This window comes from Rhodofomes roseus, assembly GCF_022264815.1.
Source record: "Rhodofomes roseus strain CIRM-BRFM 1785 chromosome Unknown C8Q71scaffold_2, whole genome shotgun sequence".
Taxonomy (NCBI): Eukaryota; Fungi; Basidiomycota; class Agaricomycetes; order Polyporales; family Fomitopsidaceae; genus Rhodofomes; species Rhodofomes roseus.
In genome coordinates, this window is record NW_025952958.1 from 1712133 (window position 1) to 1725930 (window position 13798).

Here is a 13798-nt window from a genome sequence, read left to right on the forward strand (position 1 = left end):
GTATTCCTTCCCACATTTTGCCCCCCTCTTTCTGCTCGTCCTCCTACCTCTAACACCACCATGGCAGGTCCGTCCCCCCGATCCCCGCCCCCGCGCACACCGTCCTAACGTCGTTTTCCGGCCACAGGGACGAAGCGCGCCGCCGAGGAAGAGCACAGCGGCCCCACCACCCGGTCCGCAAAGGCCCCCAAGACCGAGGGCGCGGCCAGCCCTACGAAGGGTCGCGCTCGGGGCGGCAAGAAGGGTCCCAAGGTGCGTGGTCCCCGCGGCGGTGCCCAGCAGTATGGTGAACCGAGTCCGGAATCTAGACCACGATGGCCGCATCCCAGTTCAAGAACCGCGCAATGCCGCTGCACGTCAACATCACACACACGCCTCCCGCGCTTCCCGATGCGGCCGGCGACAACAAGGAGACCGTGACGGTCGCGTCCCAGGACCCAGGCTTCATCGGGACGACGACGCTCGTGCCCTCGACGTTCGCGACCGGCAGTTACGGCTGGAAGGGGTCCAAACGTGTCAGTATTGAGCTCCAGAACGCCGATGGCGCAGACGGCGAGAAGGAGAAGGTGCACGTCATGATAACGTGGGTGTTCTTTGTTCCGTGTCTTGGGCGGTGATGCTGAGCCGGCGACAGTATCAATGCCACCGTCATGGGCAGCAAGGGCGCGAAGGAGGATGGCGGCGACGATGCCAAAGAAGACGAGCATGCTGAAGAGCAGGCCGAAGAAGGTGCCGAGGAAGCTGCCAACGGCAAAGAGAATGGCGCTGAGCCCAAGGAGGGTGACATTACCGAGGCCCTGCCGGAAACCGAGGTAGCAGCACAGGCAGAAGCATGAGGAGGAGACAGGATGTGACCCGGATACACGAACTGTGATGAAAATGAAATGTCCTCTTGTCAACATGCTCGTTTTTATCGTTTATTGTATGCTCCATCTGCTGGTTGACATCGAAGTGATATACGCACTGTATGCCTGTGTGCGGGGGGTTGAGACACCATATCCAAGCTAGATTGCTTAGCATTGAACTACTGTACATGAGAATATCTTCATGCATGCTCTGTGCAGCCGCAGGGTCAGAACACTGGCCACGCTGAATGGCGGAAGAACTTACCTTACCTCACGCCCCTTCTTTCTTCAGTTCATCTACAACCTTCGTCAATGCTTCCCTCCTCATTGGTATCCACAAGGCTTCTCCTCCCCCTGACCCACCCGCTCCGACGGGGGCGACGGCCGACACGACCAATCCATGGTCCCTAAACTCCGCAAGCAGCGCCCTCAGCGCCGTATCGCTCGTAGCGATGAACTCCTCCCTCGCAGCACCGAACAAGCGTTCGTAGTCATACGCCGCGTCCTGACCCGCGGTCCCCGCTTCGCCTGCGCCCGGGCCAGCACTACCCGCCGCAGACGCCATGAGCTCAAGTTGCTTGCTGCCCAGCAGCACGAACAGTCTCCGCGCCTTCTGCGTGACGCTCGCCAGGACATGCCTCGCGGCCGTCTCGCTGACCAGCTTCGGGCCACCCGCCGCGGCAGTTGCCCCGTGGCCACGCCGCCCACCGGACGAGGCGCCCGTGATGGAGGATGGGTCCGCGGAGGCGAGCTCAGCGTCATACGGCGCGAGCGTAGTGAGGTCGTGCCAGAGCCACGCGAACCCACGTCGTGGGACGTCGTAGGATGTCTGTGTGCCCTCTATCTGGTCATCGACGGCGCGCGCCTTGCCTTTGCCTTTTCGTTTGCTGGAGGTATCTTCCTGAGGGGCCGGGGACGACGGCGCTGCCTTACGCGCGAATAGTTCTGAGAGCGACCAACGGCCCATGGCTTGGACATTGTCGATGGATGCAACGACATGTATGCGCGGTGCACGCGCAAGGCGGGCGATGGCGGCTTGCACTTTCGACCCGCGCAGACCCGCGCCGTCAATGTTGTGTATCACCAGATAGAGCCTCTCATCCCCGTCCGCACTAGAAAAGTAATCATAGATCCGCTGCACCTGCGCGTCGGCGCCCCCGCCTGCAGCCGTCTGCTGTGCGTCAAGCTCCTGCAGCGCGGGGATGGCCTCGACAGAGTTGAGCAGGTCCTTCAGCGCGAAGCCAGGCAGGTAGCCGTTAGCGATGACGACGTGTCCCCCGCGCTCCTTCTTCCCTGCGACGTTCCTCGGCTTCGTGAGCGTCCTCGCAAACGCGTTCAGCACCGCGCGCTTGCTCCCGTACCCATAGAACAGCAGACTGAATCCCTCGCGGAGCTCGTCCGCCCACTGCACGAAGAACCCTGCGCGCAGCCGCTCGTCCGTCCACAGCCGCGTGCTCTCGAGGAGGTGCGGCGACGTGAGAGCCTTCGAGCCGGCGAGCGCGCGCGCGTACGCGGGGGCGTCGAGCGCGGGGACGAGCTGGCTGAAGACCGCGGCGGAGGTGCGCGCCGGGCGCGAATGCAGGGCGAAGTACGCATCGAACGCGGTCCGCGCGATCAGCCCCGGGGTGGACTCGCCGAAGGGCGCGTCGTCGTCGCGGTCGTCTGTATATGCGTCGAGGCGCGAGGAGGCGCGGGAGGGCGAGGACTGCGGCTCATTGTCGTCTTCAGAGTCGAAGGCGCCGTCGACGTCGCTGGTTCCGGGCGTTGAGGACGCATAGTCCGCCAAGGAAGAGGAGCTCCTAGCTCGCTTCATTGTGTTATTGTGTAACGGCGATGAGACGGATGCGCAGCGGTGAGATGGTGAGAGTCGTCACCAAAGAGCCGGTCTCTGCGCGGAGAACTTCCTGTTCAACAGCCAGACAAATGATACGGCCTACGCGTCGTTCGTGGCGGGTCAAAAACCAGGCAAGTCGAGGACATGGGTGACCAATACGACACAGTGAATAGAGTGAACATGAGAGTCGTGGCCACGTTCAGCGTACGGTGGCCTCTCGAAGCTCGGCTAGCGACCATCCACTCACCCTCGCATACCCGTCCAGTCTCCGTCGAGATTCGAGTTTCTGCACCGTCAATTCCTAGCATACACTCGCCTCCTAAGTACATATGTACAGATAGTGACTCACAACAACGTCCTTGGACCGCGACCATCGGACCACACTGCCATGTACACTACTAGCCAATCGTCTCTCAAAAAGCGCGCGCAGAGGAACTGAGAGAGCAGCCATAAAAAGTATATACACTATGTACTCCGGCCGCGCGGACGCATCGTACTCGCCAATGTGAGATAGTTTGTAGGGGAAACCCAAGCCAGAGAGACTGAACCTGACGCTGAACCGATAACCGATATACCACAAAATTACTCGCAGCCACTGCGACAGTGGTGCTGTGCCCCAGGCCTACTTATATGCTAGTCCTCCACTCCCGGTCGTGTCCCTCGCGCGCGTCGAATTGATGGCTGTGGTGCCGTAGTTGCATCGCACATGGACGGCAGCCAGCTCAGGGGTCTTGGACCATTGCGAGTATCCGCTGGTAGTCTTTCCGGACCGCCCAGAACGTCTCGTCCAGCTTCTGCTGCCGTTCCTTCTTGTCCAACTGCGCCAGCACCTCCTGCGTAATCCAAGTAATGTTAACATGACCCTCGTCTCGTCAACGAGAACCATAGGCACTTACGTAGTTGAACCGGTACAGCCTCTCCTTCACCCACATCCTATACGCCCGCTCCAGCCGCTTGTCGCATCCCTCCACGACGACGAACCGGAGCATGAGCATCTCCACGAGCCTCGAGAACTGCCTGTTCGCCATCTTCAGCTCGACCCGCCGCCGCTCCATCCACGCGCGGTCCGCAGGCGGGCCGAGCTTCCCCTTCGCCCGCATCTTCTGTGCCCCATTCCCGTTCGCGATGGCATGCAGGCCTTCGTCCACCGCCTGGATCTGCGACTGCATCGGCGAGCTACGGCCGTTCCCGTTCCCGTTCCCGTGGCCGTGCCCATTCGCGTAGGCCTCCGCGAGGCGGTCCATTGGTGTGTGCCCGTTATCCCCGCGTCCGTTCCCGTTCGCGTACGGGTGGAACCGATGTCCCTTCGCCTTCTGCGACGACTTCGTAGCGCTCTCCCATCCCTCGCCCAGCGCCTCCCGCATGAACGTGGGCTCTGTGAGGAGCATCTTCAGGTCGTTCCTGTCGCGCAGGTCTTCGAACGCCTCGACAGGGTCCTCCACGGTGAGCTCCGCGATGTCGGGCGCCTCGCGGACGTAGCGATAGAGCGCGGAGTACAGCGCGGAACCATGGCCCTCCTGTTGGTAGGGCGGGACGATGACGAACTGGCTCAGGCGAAGGCGAACCTTCTCGGGGAAGCAGTAGAACGGGTAGAGTGTCGAATACCCGACAAAATGGTATGTTGATACGGAGGGGTCGCCCCGCCGCTTCCGTTTCTCGTAGCTGTCAGGTGCAGAAGTGTCAGCAAGATATGCGAGGGTTCAGGAATAGCGGGAGGTGAGATAGGGCGGGATCTTCGAGCCCAGAAACGGTAGGCTAGGCACGTCCAGACAACCCACGGAAGACCGTAGCTAGTCAGCGGTGTCTTCCGTGGATTCACTGAATACTCTATTCCTCGGGACCCAATGCGAGGTTTCGCGGAGATTGGACAGCGTATTTGCGCCCAGTCTAGCCTCCTGTCATTGTGGCGGTGGCGTGCCGTTGGTACCTTCAGGGTCTGAGGCAGACAAATGCAGCGCGGGAAAACCTGAACAGGCCCAGGCCAACTCCAGGCATGTTGCCGCCCGAGGCGGCTGGCAACGACGCGGTGCGGACAGCATCACGACGGCTCAGCCAAGATGCTGGTTCGGGGTAGAGACAGTAGCACGAGCTGAGCTGCGCAAGGGCAATGGGACTCACAGGACCATGAACTGCCAGACATCCTCTTCTTCTTTGATGTAAGAGCCGCCCTCAATGTAGAGGAGGATGAAGAGCTGCATGCGGCGATGGAGCTCCCTGAACCCTGGTGTGTTCCAGGTGCACTGAGACCACACTAGAATCAGTGGCAAAGACGCTGGCTGGATAACGCGCGACATACGTGATAGACCTCGAAATCTATTGTATCCTCGACTTCACGCACGAGTTTCTCCTTACCCTTGCCGATGGGGGGCTTGGTCCGTCGTGAGTAGCTGTGTGCGCGGGTCCCGGGTGGTGTGAATGTAATGGCATCTTCCTCGACGCGTTTGAGGAAAGCGGCTTCGTCCGTATAATAGCCTGAAGCAAGCGAGACATGTGAGAGGCACGACGCGCGCGGGCACCAATATGGGTACCTGGAGGAATGGACTTGGCGATGGTGCCCTCGATATCATCGACGGCGGATGTTGCGGGGAGCTTGTCGGAATGCTGAATGCTGAGGTACTGAGCTAGTGAACCGGAAGCAAACTTGAGCTGGTGGCCGAGTTAGTTGAGGAGGACAGGAGGCGGGGCAGACGCGTATACGCACATCTATACGGAGATCGCGGTAGCCGTATATTTTTTCGTCTTCGCCGAAGAGTGGATAGGTGAAGCATGGGTTGAAGCCCTCGTAATGCTCGCGCGAATTGAAGGAGGCCTTGTCTGCGGCGGCGCGTACTGGGAGACCTGTGAGACGCGTCGCGACGTGGATAACGGGGGCTTACCGAGCGAAAGGTGGATGGCCTCGTTCGCGTCTGCAGCCCAGAGGTGGGCGTCGGTGGCGGCCATGGTGGACGGTGAGCAAGAGGAGCGCAGGCGAGAGCGGACAAGGGCCGCCAGAGGGCCTCTCGTGCGCGCTCTCACTGGCCTCGATCTGGTGTGCCGATCCCGGTCTCCGCCGCGCCCGGCCGAGTCTCCGTCCAGACCCCACACGTCATCCCGCGGCCCCGGAGACCGACTGCCTTGTACGGGGGCGACACGCGGTTCCTGCGGGGTCGATCGCGCCCTGGGCCACACCGCGCCGCCCTGCCCGCCACACGCCACACCGCCCGCTGCACCAGCCACACGCTCCGGTCGCTGCCTCCGGTCGCTGCCTCCGGTCGCTGCCTCCGGTCGCCGCTGGTCGCCGCCGCCGCCCCGCTCGCAGACCCAGCGGACGCCGGCATGCCGACGATCAGGCCAGACTCCACAGCGCGGTGTTCGGGTCGCAGCCAAGGACCGGCCGGTCGACCGAGGCCTGCAGCGGCCTCCAAGAACGCCCCAAATTGTATCGCCCAGCGCCCGTCGCCGCTCGGCACCCAAGCGTCCCATCCTGATCTCTCCCATTTGCCTGCCCGAGCCCAACCCGAGGCTACCACGTCCATCTTCGCTGTCGCTCCTAGCTGCATATGTCACCCCGCTAGCACATACCCGACAAGCCCTGCGCAGCTGCTGCTCCCAATGTCCCATATGCATGCCATGCAGCGGACGCCCTGCCAACCGGGCGGGAACACCGTCCATACCAGCGCCGCAGCCTCATCAGGGGGCTCTTCGGTGAGTGTGTACATCTGCAACATATCTCACACGACGTCTACTCACTCACTCAACACCGTTTGTCATTCCCCCGCTTCTCGCGTCCAGGCCTCGCCGCAATTATGTACAGCCAAGGTACACTGCTGCGGTGGTTACCCAACACCTGCCCCGGTGTCCATCTCGGCGTCATCCACATGCTCCGGGACAAAAACCTCCTTCGACATGTGAATCGAGCGCACGAACTAGTAAGTATGACCGACGCCTCGGATGCGGATGGAGGCACCCCGACCTTCAAAGCTTCGAAGTGCATACCGTGTTCATCAAGGTGCTCGTACTTCAGCGCGTATTACCCCCGGTGTCAACCATCTCCACGATGAGAGAACATACTACGATATCTCCGTGCCAGGGTGCTCGTCGGACCTTATTCCCGTGCGCGTCGGGAGACGTAGGCCTGCGATGCGGACAGATACCCTCGCATGCCTACCGATCACGCATACCATCCAGACCACAGAGGACCTCCCAAGCGCGTCCAAAGCCACCTAGGCCGGGCAGCGCAGCCACCGTACTAAGTACAGGTATACGTTTTCCCCGCCCTCCACCACGAAACGCAAGCGTAAGAGAAGCAGCGTCCCCGCCTTCCGCGCGCCGAGCAGCCGTCCAGCCTAACCAGGTCTCGACACCGCTTCCCCAGTCCTCGAAGCCGCAGAAGCGCGCCTCCCCACCTCGGGTGCTATCTCCGTGTCGTCCCAAGCAGCACGCAGCGCACACCTCCCACACCGAGGCCTTCGCCATTCAGCCAGCCCCGCGCCTCGACCGCCATCCTCCGCTATCAGGCCGATCGCCCCCGCGACTCGGGCCTAGCGCGGTCGTCATCGGGTGCGTGCTCGTCCCCTCTGCGCCCTGCCGCCCGCGTTGGCTATAGCGCCTCAGCCGAGTCTATTGCGCGAATGCTCCCTGCGCGTCTGGTGGTGCGAGCGTGCACTAGATTCGCGCGCACACCGGACCAGGGTCAGTTCAAAGTCTAAAATGCTCGGACCGTTGTCTCCAGCGAGTCGGGTGCTTCCAGGTGCAGCTTGGCTTGTCGCTGGCCTTGGCGGGGCGAGGCTCGCCCGCGGCTCAGGCTGGCTCAGGCTGTTTGCCGCACGGCCATGCACTGCCCGAACTTCAACTGCAGCTTATCGGGGATGCTAAGTTCCCCTGCTGCGATGCCCGCCCCTCCGAAATTCGCGCTCATGCATACAGTCCATATTGTGGACTATGCCATTTTCGTACCAGTTCCCCCTGAGAGTGGATAGAGCATTCGTGCTTAGCATTGTAGGTGGAACCCTTGTGGAATGCAGCGCGCCAGACTGGATGTGGAACGCTCAATTGCTGTGCCCGCTGGCTTGCCCCTGAGAGCGTATCGCTTATAGTCTAGCTCACTGGTCATCGGTCGTGCGGTTGGTGCATGGTGCGCCTCATCTACGCCTAGTATGTTCGGCTCCAATCCTCTATGTACAACATCCGAGTCAGTAGTCCCATGCATTGCACGCAGCATGCTCCCACTTGCCCCCGTATATATTAGTTGGAGACAATACGGTAATACCATCTACGGTCCATGACCACCCTGTGCTTCCGGAGCTTTGCCGTCACCCGGGCACTGAGACGGCTATATGCACCCTTTGCAATGCATACTCAACCTGCTGCATGCGATGGCGCAGGATATCATCCAGGCATTGTGCTGAGTCCTGACCTCCACGATAGCAGCCCCCGGCCATCGTGTGATCCGTAGTACTTATGCACGCCGTCTCGTCCCTCGAATACCAGAAAATCCGGGATACCCGAGCCAACATGTATCCAGCTGTAATGACGATATCTGTGCACGCACGTACTGTATGTAACACGAATCGAGTACGTCCGACGACTCTCATCCGCACCTATCCACCTCACTCGTCGTCGCGCCTCAAGAGCTCTTCGAGCCTATCTACCCTCGGCGTGAAGTTCGCCGCGTAGGGCTGCGGGAACACGTTCGCCTCGTCAGTCAGGGCGTCCGGGTCGATAGACCGCGCGGGGTCCTCGGTGATGTTGAACGCCCAGAGCATGAGTGCGGTGTTGATGAAGACAGAGCTAGCCGGTGAAATCAACGATGGTCAGGCCTCAACGTTCAACAATCTCTGTTATGATTGACGTTGGACTCACTTGTCAGCGAGGTGTTCCCCGACGCATACTCTGCCCACCACGACTTGTACTTAGAGGTCACTCTGCCACGGTGATTTACAGGACACGCACCTGCGTCCAAAGCCGAACCTGAAGTATCTCATGTCCTTCCGGAGCTGTCCATCCTCGTCGAGCCAGCGCTGCGGGTCGAATCGTTCTGGGTCGGGATATACATCGGGGTCTCGTGCAATGGCCCTACAGTAGGTTGTTAGCTGAGTATCTCTCCGTACGAGAGGAAGGCTGCCGACGTACCAGTGGGCCCCGATGACCTCTGCGCCTGCGGGGATCACATAGTCTTTCTACATACGAACTCTGTTAGTATTGCCTGGTACAGGCAACGTACAGTAGACGTCTGGGCTTCGGAACTGACCCATATGATGTCCTTAGTGGCCCTATGTGCAAATCCTTGAAGCGTTGAAAGCACAGATGTCATCGCTCTGCACAGAAGACACGTCTCCGCGTTGGGTACTCACCAGAAGCGAACTGTGGTCGCCACCTCGCCGTCTCCATGAAGAACGCCGTCACTTCCGGCAGCATGTCCTCGTCCTCGAACGTCGGTGCTGTTCATCCGGAGTCAACAAGCATCCGAAGAACTGCAGGTTCCGGTGGAAAGGAGCTTACCTCTGTCTCGCCCGACCACCTTGTCAAGCTGCGCCTGGACGCGAGCTTGCGCCTCGGGATGGAGGGCGGCAGCCATGGTCACGACGCTCAGGGCAGATGCTGTCTAAATGTGAAGCGCATTAGTAGGTGTCCCGGACATACGCACGGTACGGCAACCTCACTGTGTCAGAACCTGCAGCGAACATCGCGCCTGCGAGGTACGCCAATTCGTTGTCCGATACCCGAAGATTTTGTTGTTCCTTCAGCAAATAGGCGACGAAAGACTCTGACGCTTCTCCCCGACTCTGCAAAACAATCACAGCAGATACGTATGAGTCCGATGAAGAGTCACGCGTTCTGTTATTCACAGTACGTACTAGCTTCGCTTTCACGCCCGCGATCATCTCGTGGAAGAACACCAGTTCTTCTTCGTGGTACCGATACAAGTGCTTCAGGTAACCAGGAATATACTTCAAGAACGGATAGGTGTCGACGAAGTGCGCTCCCGGGCGGAGGGCTGCACCGAAGTGGCGCGCGACGCGGTTGATGTTCTGCACTTCCGGGTCGGAGTACGACGTCGGGGTCGTCTTGCCGTAGGTTAGGGTGATCACGATGCTCGCGGCGTACCTGCGGGAATGATGAGCATCTCTTGGGTGACAGTGTGAGGGGATGCACGGACCGCTTGGAGTGGTCCATGTGCTCCTCCGGCCTAGTGAAGCAGTCCCAAACGTAGGTCATTGCATTCCTGGTCTGCATCGGCTTGTAGTTTTCCGCGACGTCTTTCGCCAGGAACGCGTGCAGCGCCCTAGTAACACATAAGTACACCACTCCACACCAGCCAAAGAGCCACGCACTTTCTGTACCGCTTGATTCTATCGCCTGCCGGGGTCAGGACGACCCGCAAGCCGCCGGACAATATCTCGAAAGCAGCAATGAGCCGTGGGCGGTCCATCGTCTCGCCCGAGTGCTTGATCAGGATGTCTGTAGCGGCCTGGCACGCACCGTCGATATCAGTCTAACGACATCCGAGACCGAGAATATGACATACCTGGTAGCGCCCAACAATGCAGATGATCCGCTTGCCATACCTCAGCGAAACCACTGGCCCATATTTCTCGGTAAGATCGGCATAATACCGATAAGCACTGTCGAGGGGGGGGAGGGGGGGGGGTTGTCAATGGATAGAAGACTACAACGAACGTGGTGCACTCACTATGGAGGAGGAGGCGCATTGCCGAAGAGCCAGTGCCCAGGCGGACCCGGTGGGAGAGGCAGCCGTTTTCGTCCAAGCTGCAAAGGTCTTAGCACATATTCATAGACAACGGCGGACAGTACGCCTATCGCGAGCAAGGCCACTGCATACATATTCACAGCGCGGACGTTTAGACAATCGCCAGTAAGCCTTTTTAACGGCGTAGCCCATGGGAACAAACCCGCCTTCCTTGGGGCTCCGATGTTGACTTCTAACATAACGCGCAGGTCCAACGCAGGTCCTCTGATCACGCTTGAAGTCAGGTCTCGGGATGTCATATAGTATGACCCCCATGCGCCGGCGACGGGCGCGGCTGTGAGGGCACTGGTCAAGGACGTTGCACTTCATCCCGGTTCCGAGCTCTGTTCGCGCCGCTTACGAGCCACTTTAGTCTTACGAGGACTTGAAGGAGCTTGACCGCTTGGTGTGGATAGCGTGGTGTACGCGTGGTACGTAGTCACGGCTCTTCGTACTAGTAGGAAAGGAACCCACATTTACAGCGGCCGCCAGTCACTACGTTTTGTTAGTGAGCGCAGTCAAGAGCCTATACAAAGCCTATAGATGGCCAACTGAGGTTGTGATGGATACGTGGTTCGGATACAGCAATTGTCAGCGTCCATCTGACGAGAGTCAGCATGTACTGTCGGACGAAGGAATTCACTGTACTCACTGAATTCGTTGGGCTCTTCAGAGAGAAAGAACATCGGGCTGCATCACTGTCAGATACATCCATCGTGCTCTTGTCGTCAATCGATAAAAGTGAGCTAGCGTGTATCACTTGGTCAAAGTACGGGCCCGATAGGTTACCTTGGTGGGCCGTCCGTCCAAGTTCTGGAGAATGTCTGACCGCTGGCGCGGCCCTGGGCACTAACTTGGACTTGGATTTCGTGCGCTGACAAGACACTGCATCCACAGATATCATAGAGATGTAACCTGCAAAGCGCGAGGTCGCAGTATTGGTCCTCGAAAGAGATTGTCTGTGCAGAGTATATAGCGGAGCACTTGAAGAGCGCATCAAGGTGAATGTCCGGGATAGTCGGGAATGATGCCATTCGTCGCACGCCCACGTGCGGGCGCTTGGTGCGGATTTGCAGAGGCGCGTAATTACGCGAGTCGATGTACTTGCTGTACCGCGAGTGCGAGGCATCCCGCGGACAGTTTGTAAGCCTCTCTGTGCGCAGGTATACCGACACCCACTGCAGCCCAGCGCGGAAGGGGACTCTTACAGAGCACTGTCGCCACACAGGGCATCAGCGCTCACGTCATATGACACTCTCTGGCCTCTGCACGTCGCTGACATGCTCTGCGCGTCCCCCGCCTTATAAAGCCCTCCCCTCGCGGCCCACCGTCTTCTTCTCATCCGTATCGATCCCCGCACGAGCATCAGCCATATCCGCCTTATCTGCATCGCGCCCTTTCTCCCCATCCGCGCTCAAATCGTACTCTTCGACGCGTACAGGCATCATAACATCTCCCGCCCTCACCGCGTCTCGCAGACTATCCGTCGTACGCCGTGTGGTTTCATATGATTCAGGCATCAGTTCTGACCCCCTCTATAGCTTTCTAGGTCTATCACAACCTCCGCTTCCCCGAACATGCCTCCCGTCACGCAACCAGGACGCGACAAGTACGACATTGTCTGGATCGGTGGTGGAAGTGGTGGTGTAGCAGGCTCGGTAAGTCCTCCGACCCTGGTAGTTGCGATCCACTATAACGCCGGTCGGACTCGTGACAGCGCCGTGCAGCATCGTATGGTGCTAAGGTTGCCCTTATCGAGGCAACGGAGAAGTTGGGCGGTACATGTGTCAATGTCGGGTGTGTCCCCAAGAAGGTGCGTTAGAAGCCGCCATGTAGCTCGGCATATCTCCTGACGCGTCTGTAAGATTATGTGGCATGCAGCGGATATCGCTGAGAAGACCCGTCACGCTGCCAACTACAAATTCAAAGGCACGGGCGTCGGCTCGCCCGAGTTTGACTGGGCATCCTTCAAGCCACAGCGGGACGCATACATCCGCCGCCTGAACGGCATCTACGACAACAATGTCGCCAAGGAGGGCGTCGAGCTACACCAAGGCAACGCAGTCGTCACGTCTGCCACCACCGTCCAAGTCAAGCGGCCCGACGGCTCCTCCTACACGCTCACCACCGACAAGATCGTCGTCGCGACGGGCGGCCGGCCGACGATCCCCTCGGACGGCCAGATCCCCGGCGCGAGCCTGGGCATCAACTCGGACGGGTTCTTCGACCTCGCGGAGCAGCCGAAGCGCGTCGCGGTCGTGGGCGCGGGCTACATCGCCGTCGAGCTCGCAGGCGTGCTCCACACGCTCGGGAGCGAGGTGCACATGTTCATCCGCGGCGAGACCGTCCTGCGCACGTTCGACCCGTCCCTGCAGGAGGTGCTCACGAAGTGGATGGAGCATACCGGCATCAACTTCCACAAGGGCTCCAACATCCAGAAGGTGGAGGGCGTGAAGGGGCAGGCGCTCACCCTGCACACGGCCGAGGGCGAGAAGGTCGAGGTGGACTGCTTGCTCTGGGCGATCGGCCGCCATGCGAACACGGAGGGCTTGGGCCTCGAGAAGCTAGGCGTGGAGCTCGACAAGAAGGGCAATGTTGTCGTGAACGAGTACCAGGAGACCAAGATTCCCGGCGTCTATGCGTTGGGCGATGTTAGTGGCAAGGCCCTCTTGACGCCTGTAGCCGTTGCGGCAGGCCGGCGGCTCAGCAACAGGCTGTATGGCGGAGAGCAGTACAAGACCGATCACCTCGACTATACTAACATCCCCACTGTCGTCTTCTCGTGCGTATCTCTCGTGCTGTGCGCTTGAACCCGGTATTGACGCACATATAGCCACCCCACCATCGGCACTGTTGGTCTGACTGAGCCCGAAGCCCGCGAAAAGTATGGCCCCGAGAACATCAAGATCTGTACGTCTCCCTGCGCACCTCGATTCCCCTCACCCGCTGATTGAATCTTGTGATTGCACGCAGACAAGTCGAACTTCCGCGCTCTCTACTTCTCTATGATCGACGAAGACCACAAGGAGCCGTCCATGTACAAGCTCATCGTAACGGGCCCTGAGGAAAAGGTCGTTGGCATCCACATCATCGGCTTGGGCAGCGACGAGGTCATGCAGGGCTTCGGTGTCGCTGTCAAGATGGGTGCGACAAAGAAGGACCTCGATGATACCGTAGCGATCCACCCGACCTCCGCTGAGGGTAAGCCTCGTTTCTGCTTGGGTTTCCCACATGTGGTATCTGTGATTGTTTCGCTAACAGATATGTGGTTTGCCAGAGTTGGTGACCCTCCGATGAACACCTTGTGCCCGGCAGATCGTATTTGGCGCAGCATAGATGGTACACGTAGGACGGAGAAGGTCAAAGAAGTACTGAAACAGTACTGGTATT

The 13798-nt window shown here is 59.5% G+C and overlaps 6 protein-coding genes across 6 annotated transcripts; 3 read left to right on the plus strand and 3 right to left on the minus strand.

Moving 5' to 3' along the window:
- Positions 1–60: 60 nt before the first annotated feature.
- Positions 61–836, plus strand: C8Q71DRAFT_720365 (uncharacterized protein; the record flags this gene model as incomplete). Its single annotated transcript, XM_047921357.1, has 4 exons — positions 61–67; positions 128–252; positions 309–583; positions 635–836. The coding sequence occupies 4 exons, from the start codon at positions 61–63 to the stop codon at positions 834–836; spliced, it is 609 nt and encodes a 202-aa protein (XP_047784018.1).
- Positions 837–982: 146 nt separating this feature from the next.
- C8Q71DRAFT_229575 (origin recognition complex subunit 2) lies at positions 983–2946 on the minus strand. The gene is made up of 3 exons (XM_047917158.1): positions 2927–2946; positions 1111–2778; positions 983–1056 (listed from the first exon to the last, which is right to left on the minus strand). Exon 2 carries the CDS (start codon positions 2656–2658, stop codon positions 1117–1119), a length of 1542 nt encoding a protein of 513 aa, XP_047784019.1. The 5' UTR covers positions 2659–2778; positions 2927–2946; the 3' UTR covers positions 983–1056; positions 1111–1116.
- Positions 2947–2956: 10 nt separating this feature from the next.
- C8Q71DRAFT_735369 (histone acetyltransferase type B) lies at positions 2957–5838 on the minus strand. Its single transcript, XM_047922471.1, has 7 exons — positions 5556–5838; positions 5381–5508; positions 5208–5325; positions 4976–5151; positions 4798–4919; positions 3576–4341; positions 2957–3512 (listed from the first exon to the last, which is right to left on the minus strand). The coding sequence occupies exons 1-7, from the start codon at positions 5617–5619 to the stop codon at positions 3402–3404; spliced, it is 1485 nt and encodes a 494-aa protein (XP_047784020.1). The 5' UTR covers positions 5620–5838; the 3' UTR covers positions 2957–3401.
- Positions 5839–5929: 91 nt separating this feature from the next.
- Positions 5930–6771, plus strand: C8Q71DRAFT_229767 (uncharacterized protein). The gene is made up of 2 exons (XM_047917159.1): positions 5930–6367; positions 6451–6771. The coding sequence occupies exons 1-2, from the start codon at positions 5995–5997 to the stop codon at positions 6717–6719; spliced, it is 642 nt and encodes a 213-aa protein (XP_047784021.1). The 5' UTR covers positions 5930–5994; the 3' UTR covers positions 6720–6771.
- A 1168-nt stretch (positions 6772–7939) lies between these two features.
- C8Q71DRAFT_735382 (cytochrome P450) lies at positions 7940–10635 on the minus strand. The gene is made up of 13 exons (XM_047922472.1): positions 10352–10635; positions 10187–10283; positions 9993–10129; positions 9818–9943; positions 9516–9765; positions 9321–9443; positions 9160–9262; positions 9012–9098; positions 8909–8943; positions 8791–8837; positions 8611–8733; positions 8521–8550; positions 7940–8448 (listed from the first exon to the last, which is right to left on the minus strand). The coding sequence occupies exons 1-13, from the start codon at positions 10606–10608 to the stop codon at positions 8268–8270; spliced, it is 1596 nt and encodes a 531-aa protein (XP_047784022.1). The 5' UTR covers positions 10609–10635; the 3' UTR covers positions 7940–8267.
- Positions 10636–11985: 1350 nt separating this feature from the next.
- C8Q71DRAFT_794199 (glutathione reductase) lies at positions 11986–13705 on the plus strand (the record flags this gene model as incomplete). The annotated part of the gene is made up of 6 exons (XM_047925526.1): positions 11986–12066; positions 12126–12221; positions 12274–13190; positions 13242–13318; positions 13382–13609; positions 13686–13705. The coding sequence occupies 6 exons, from the start codon at positions 11986–11988 to the stop codon at positions 13703–13705; spliced, it is 1419 nt and encodes a 472-aa protein (XP_047784023.1).
- Positions 13706–13798: the final 93 nt, after the last annotated feature.

What these genes read in the sequence shown, in the direction of transcription:
- C8Q71DRAFT_229767 (XM_047917159.1), top strand. Translation starts at nt 5,995, where the DNA reads ATGCCGACGATCAGGCCAGACTCCACAGCGCGGTGTTCGGGTCGCAGC. An exon ending in ATCAGGGGGCTCTTCGGTGA is followed by an intron (nt 6,368 to 6,450) that starts GTGTGTACATCT and finishes TCTCGCGTCCAG; the next exon opens with GCCTCGCCGCAATTATGTAC.
- C8Q71DRAFT_229575 (XM_047917158.1), bottom strand. Translation starts at nt 2,658, where the DNA reads ATGAAGCGAGCTAGGAGCTCCTCTTCCTTGGCGGACTATGCGTCCTCA.
- C8Q71DRAFT_735382 (XM_047922472.1), bottom strand. Translation starts at nt 10,608, where the DNA reads ATGTTAGAAGTCAACATCGGAGCCCCAAGGAAGGCGGGTTTGTTCCCA. An exon ending in GCATTGTTGGGCGCTACCAG is followed by an intron (nt 10,130 to 10,186) that starts GTATGTCATATT and finishes GGTGCGTGCCAG; the next exon opens with GCCGCTACAGACATCCTGAT. An exon ending in CACATGGACCACTCCAAGCG is followed by an intron (nt 9,766 to 9,817) that starts GTCCGTGCATCC and finishes TCATTCCCGCAG; the next exon opens with GTACGCCGCGAGCATCGTGA.
- C8Q71DRAFT_735369 (XM_047922471.1), bottom strand. Translation starts at nt 5,619, where the DNA reads ATGGCCGCCACCGACGCCCACCTCTGGGCTGCAGACGCGAACGAGGCC. An exon ending in ACCGCGATCTCCGTATAGAT is followed by an intron (nt 5,326 to 5,380) that starts GTGCGTATACGC and finishes CTCGGCCACCAG; the next exon opens with CTCAAGTTTGCTTCCGGTTC. An exon ending in GGCTGTACCGGTTCAACTAC is followed by an intron (nt 3,513 to 3,575) that starts GTAAGTGCCTAT and finishes TGGATTACGCAG; the next exon opens with GAGGTGCTGGCGCAGTTGGA.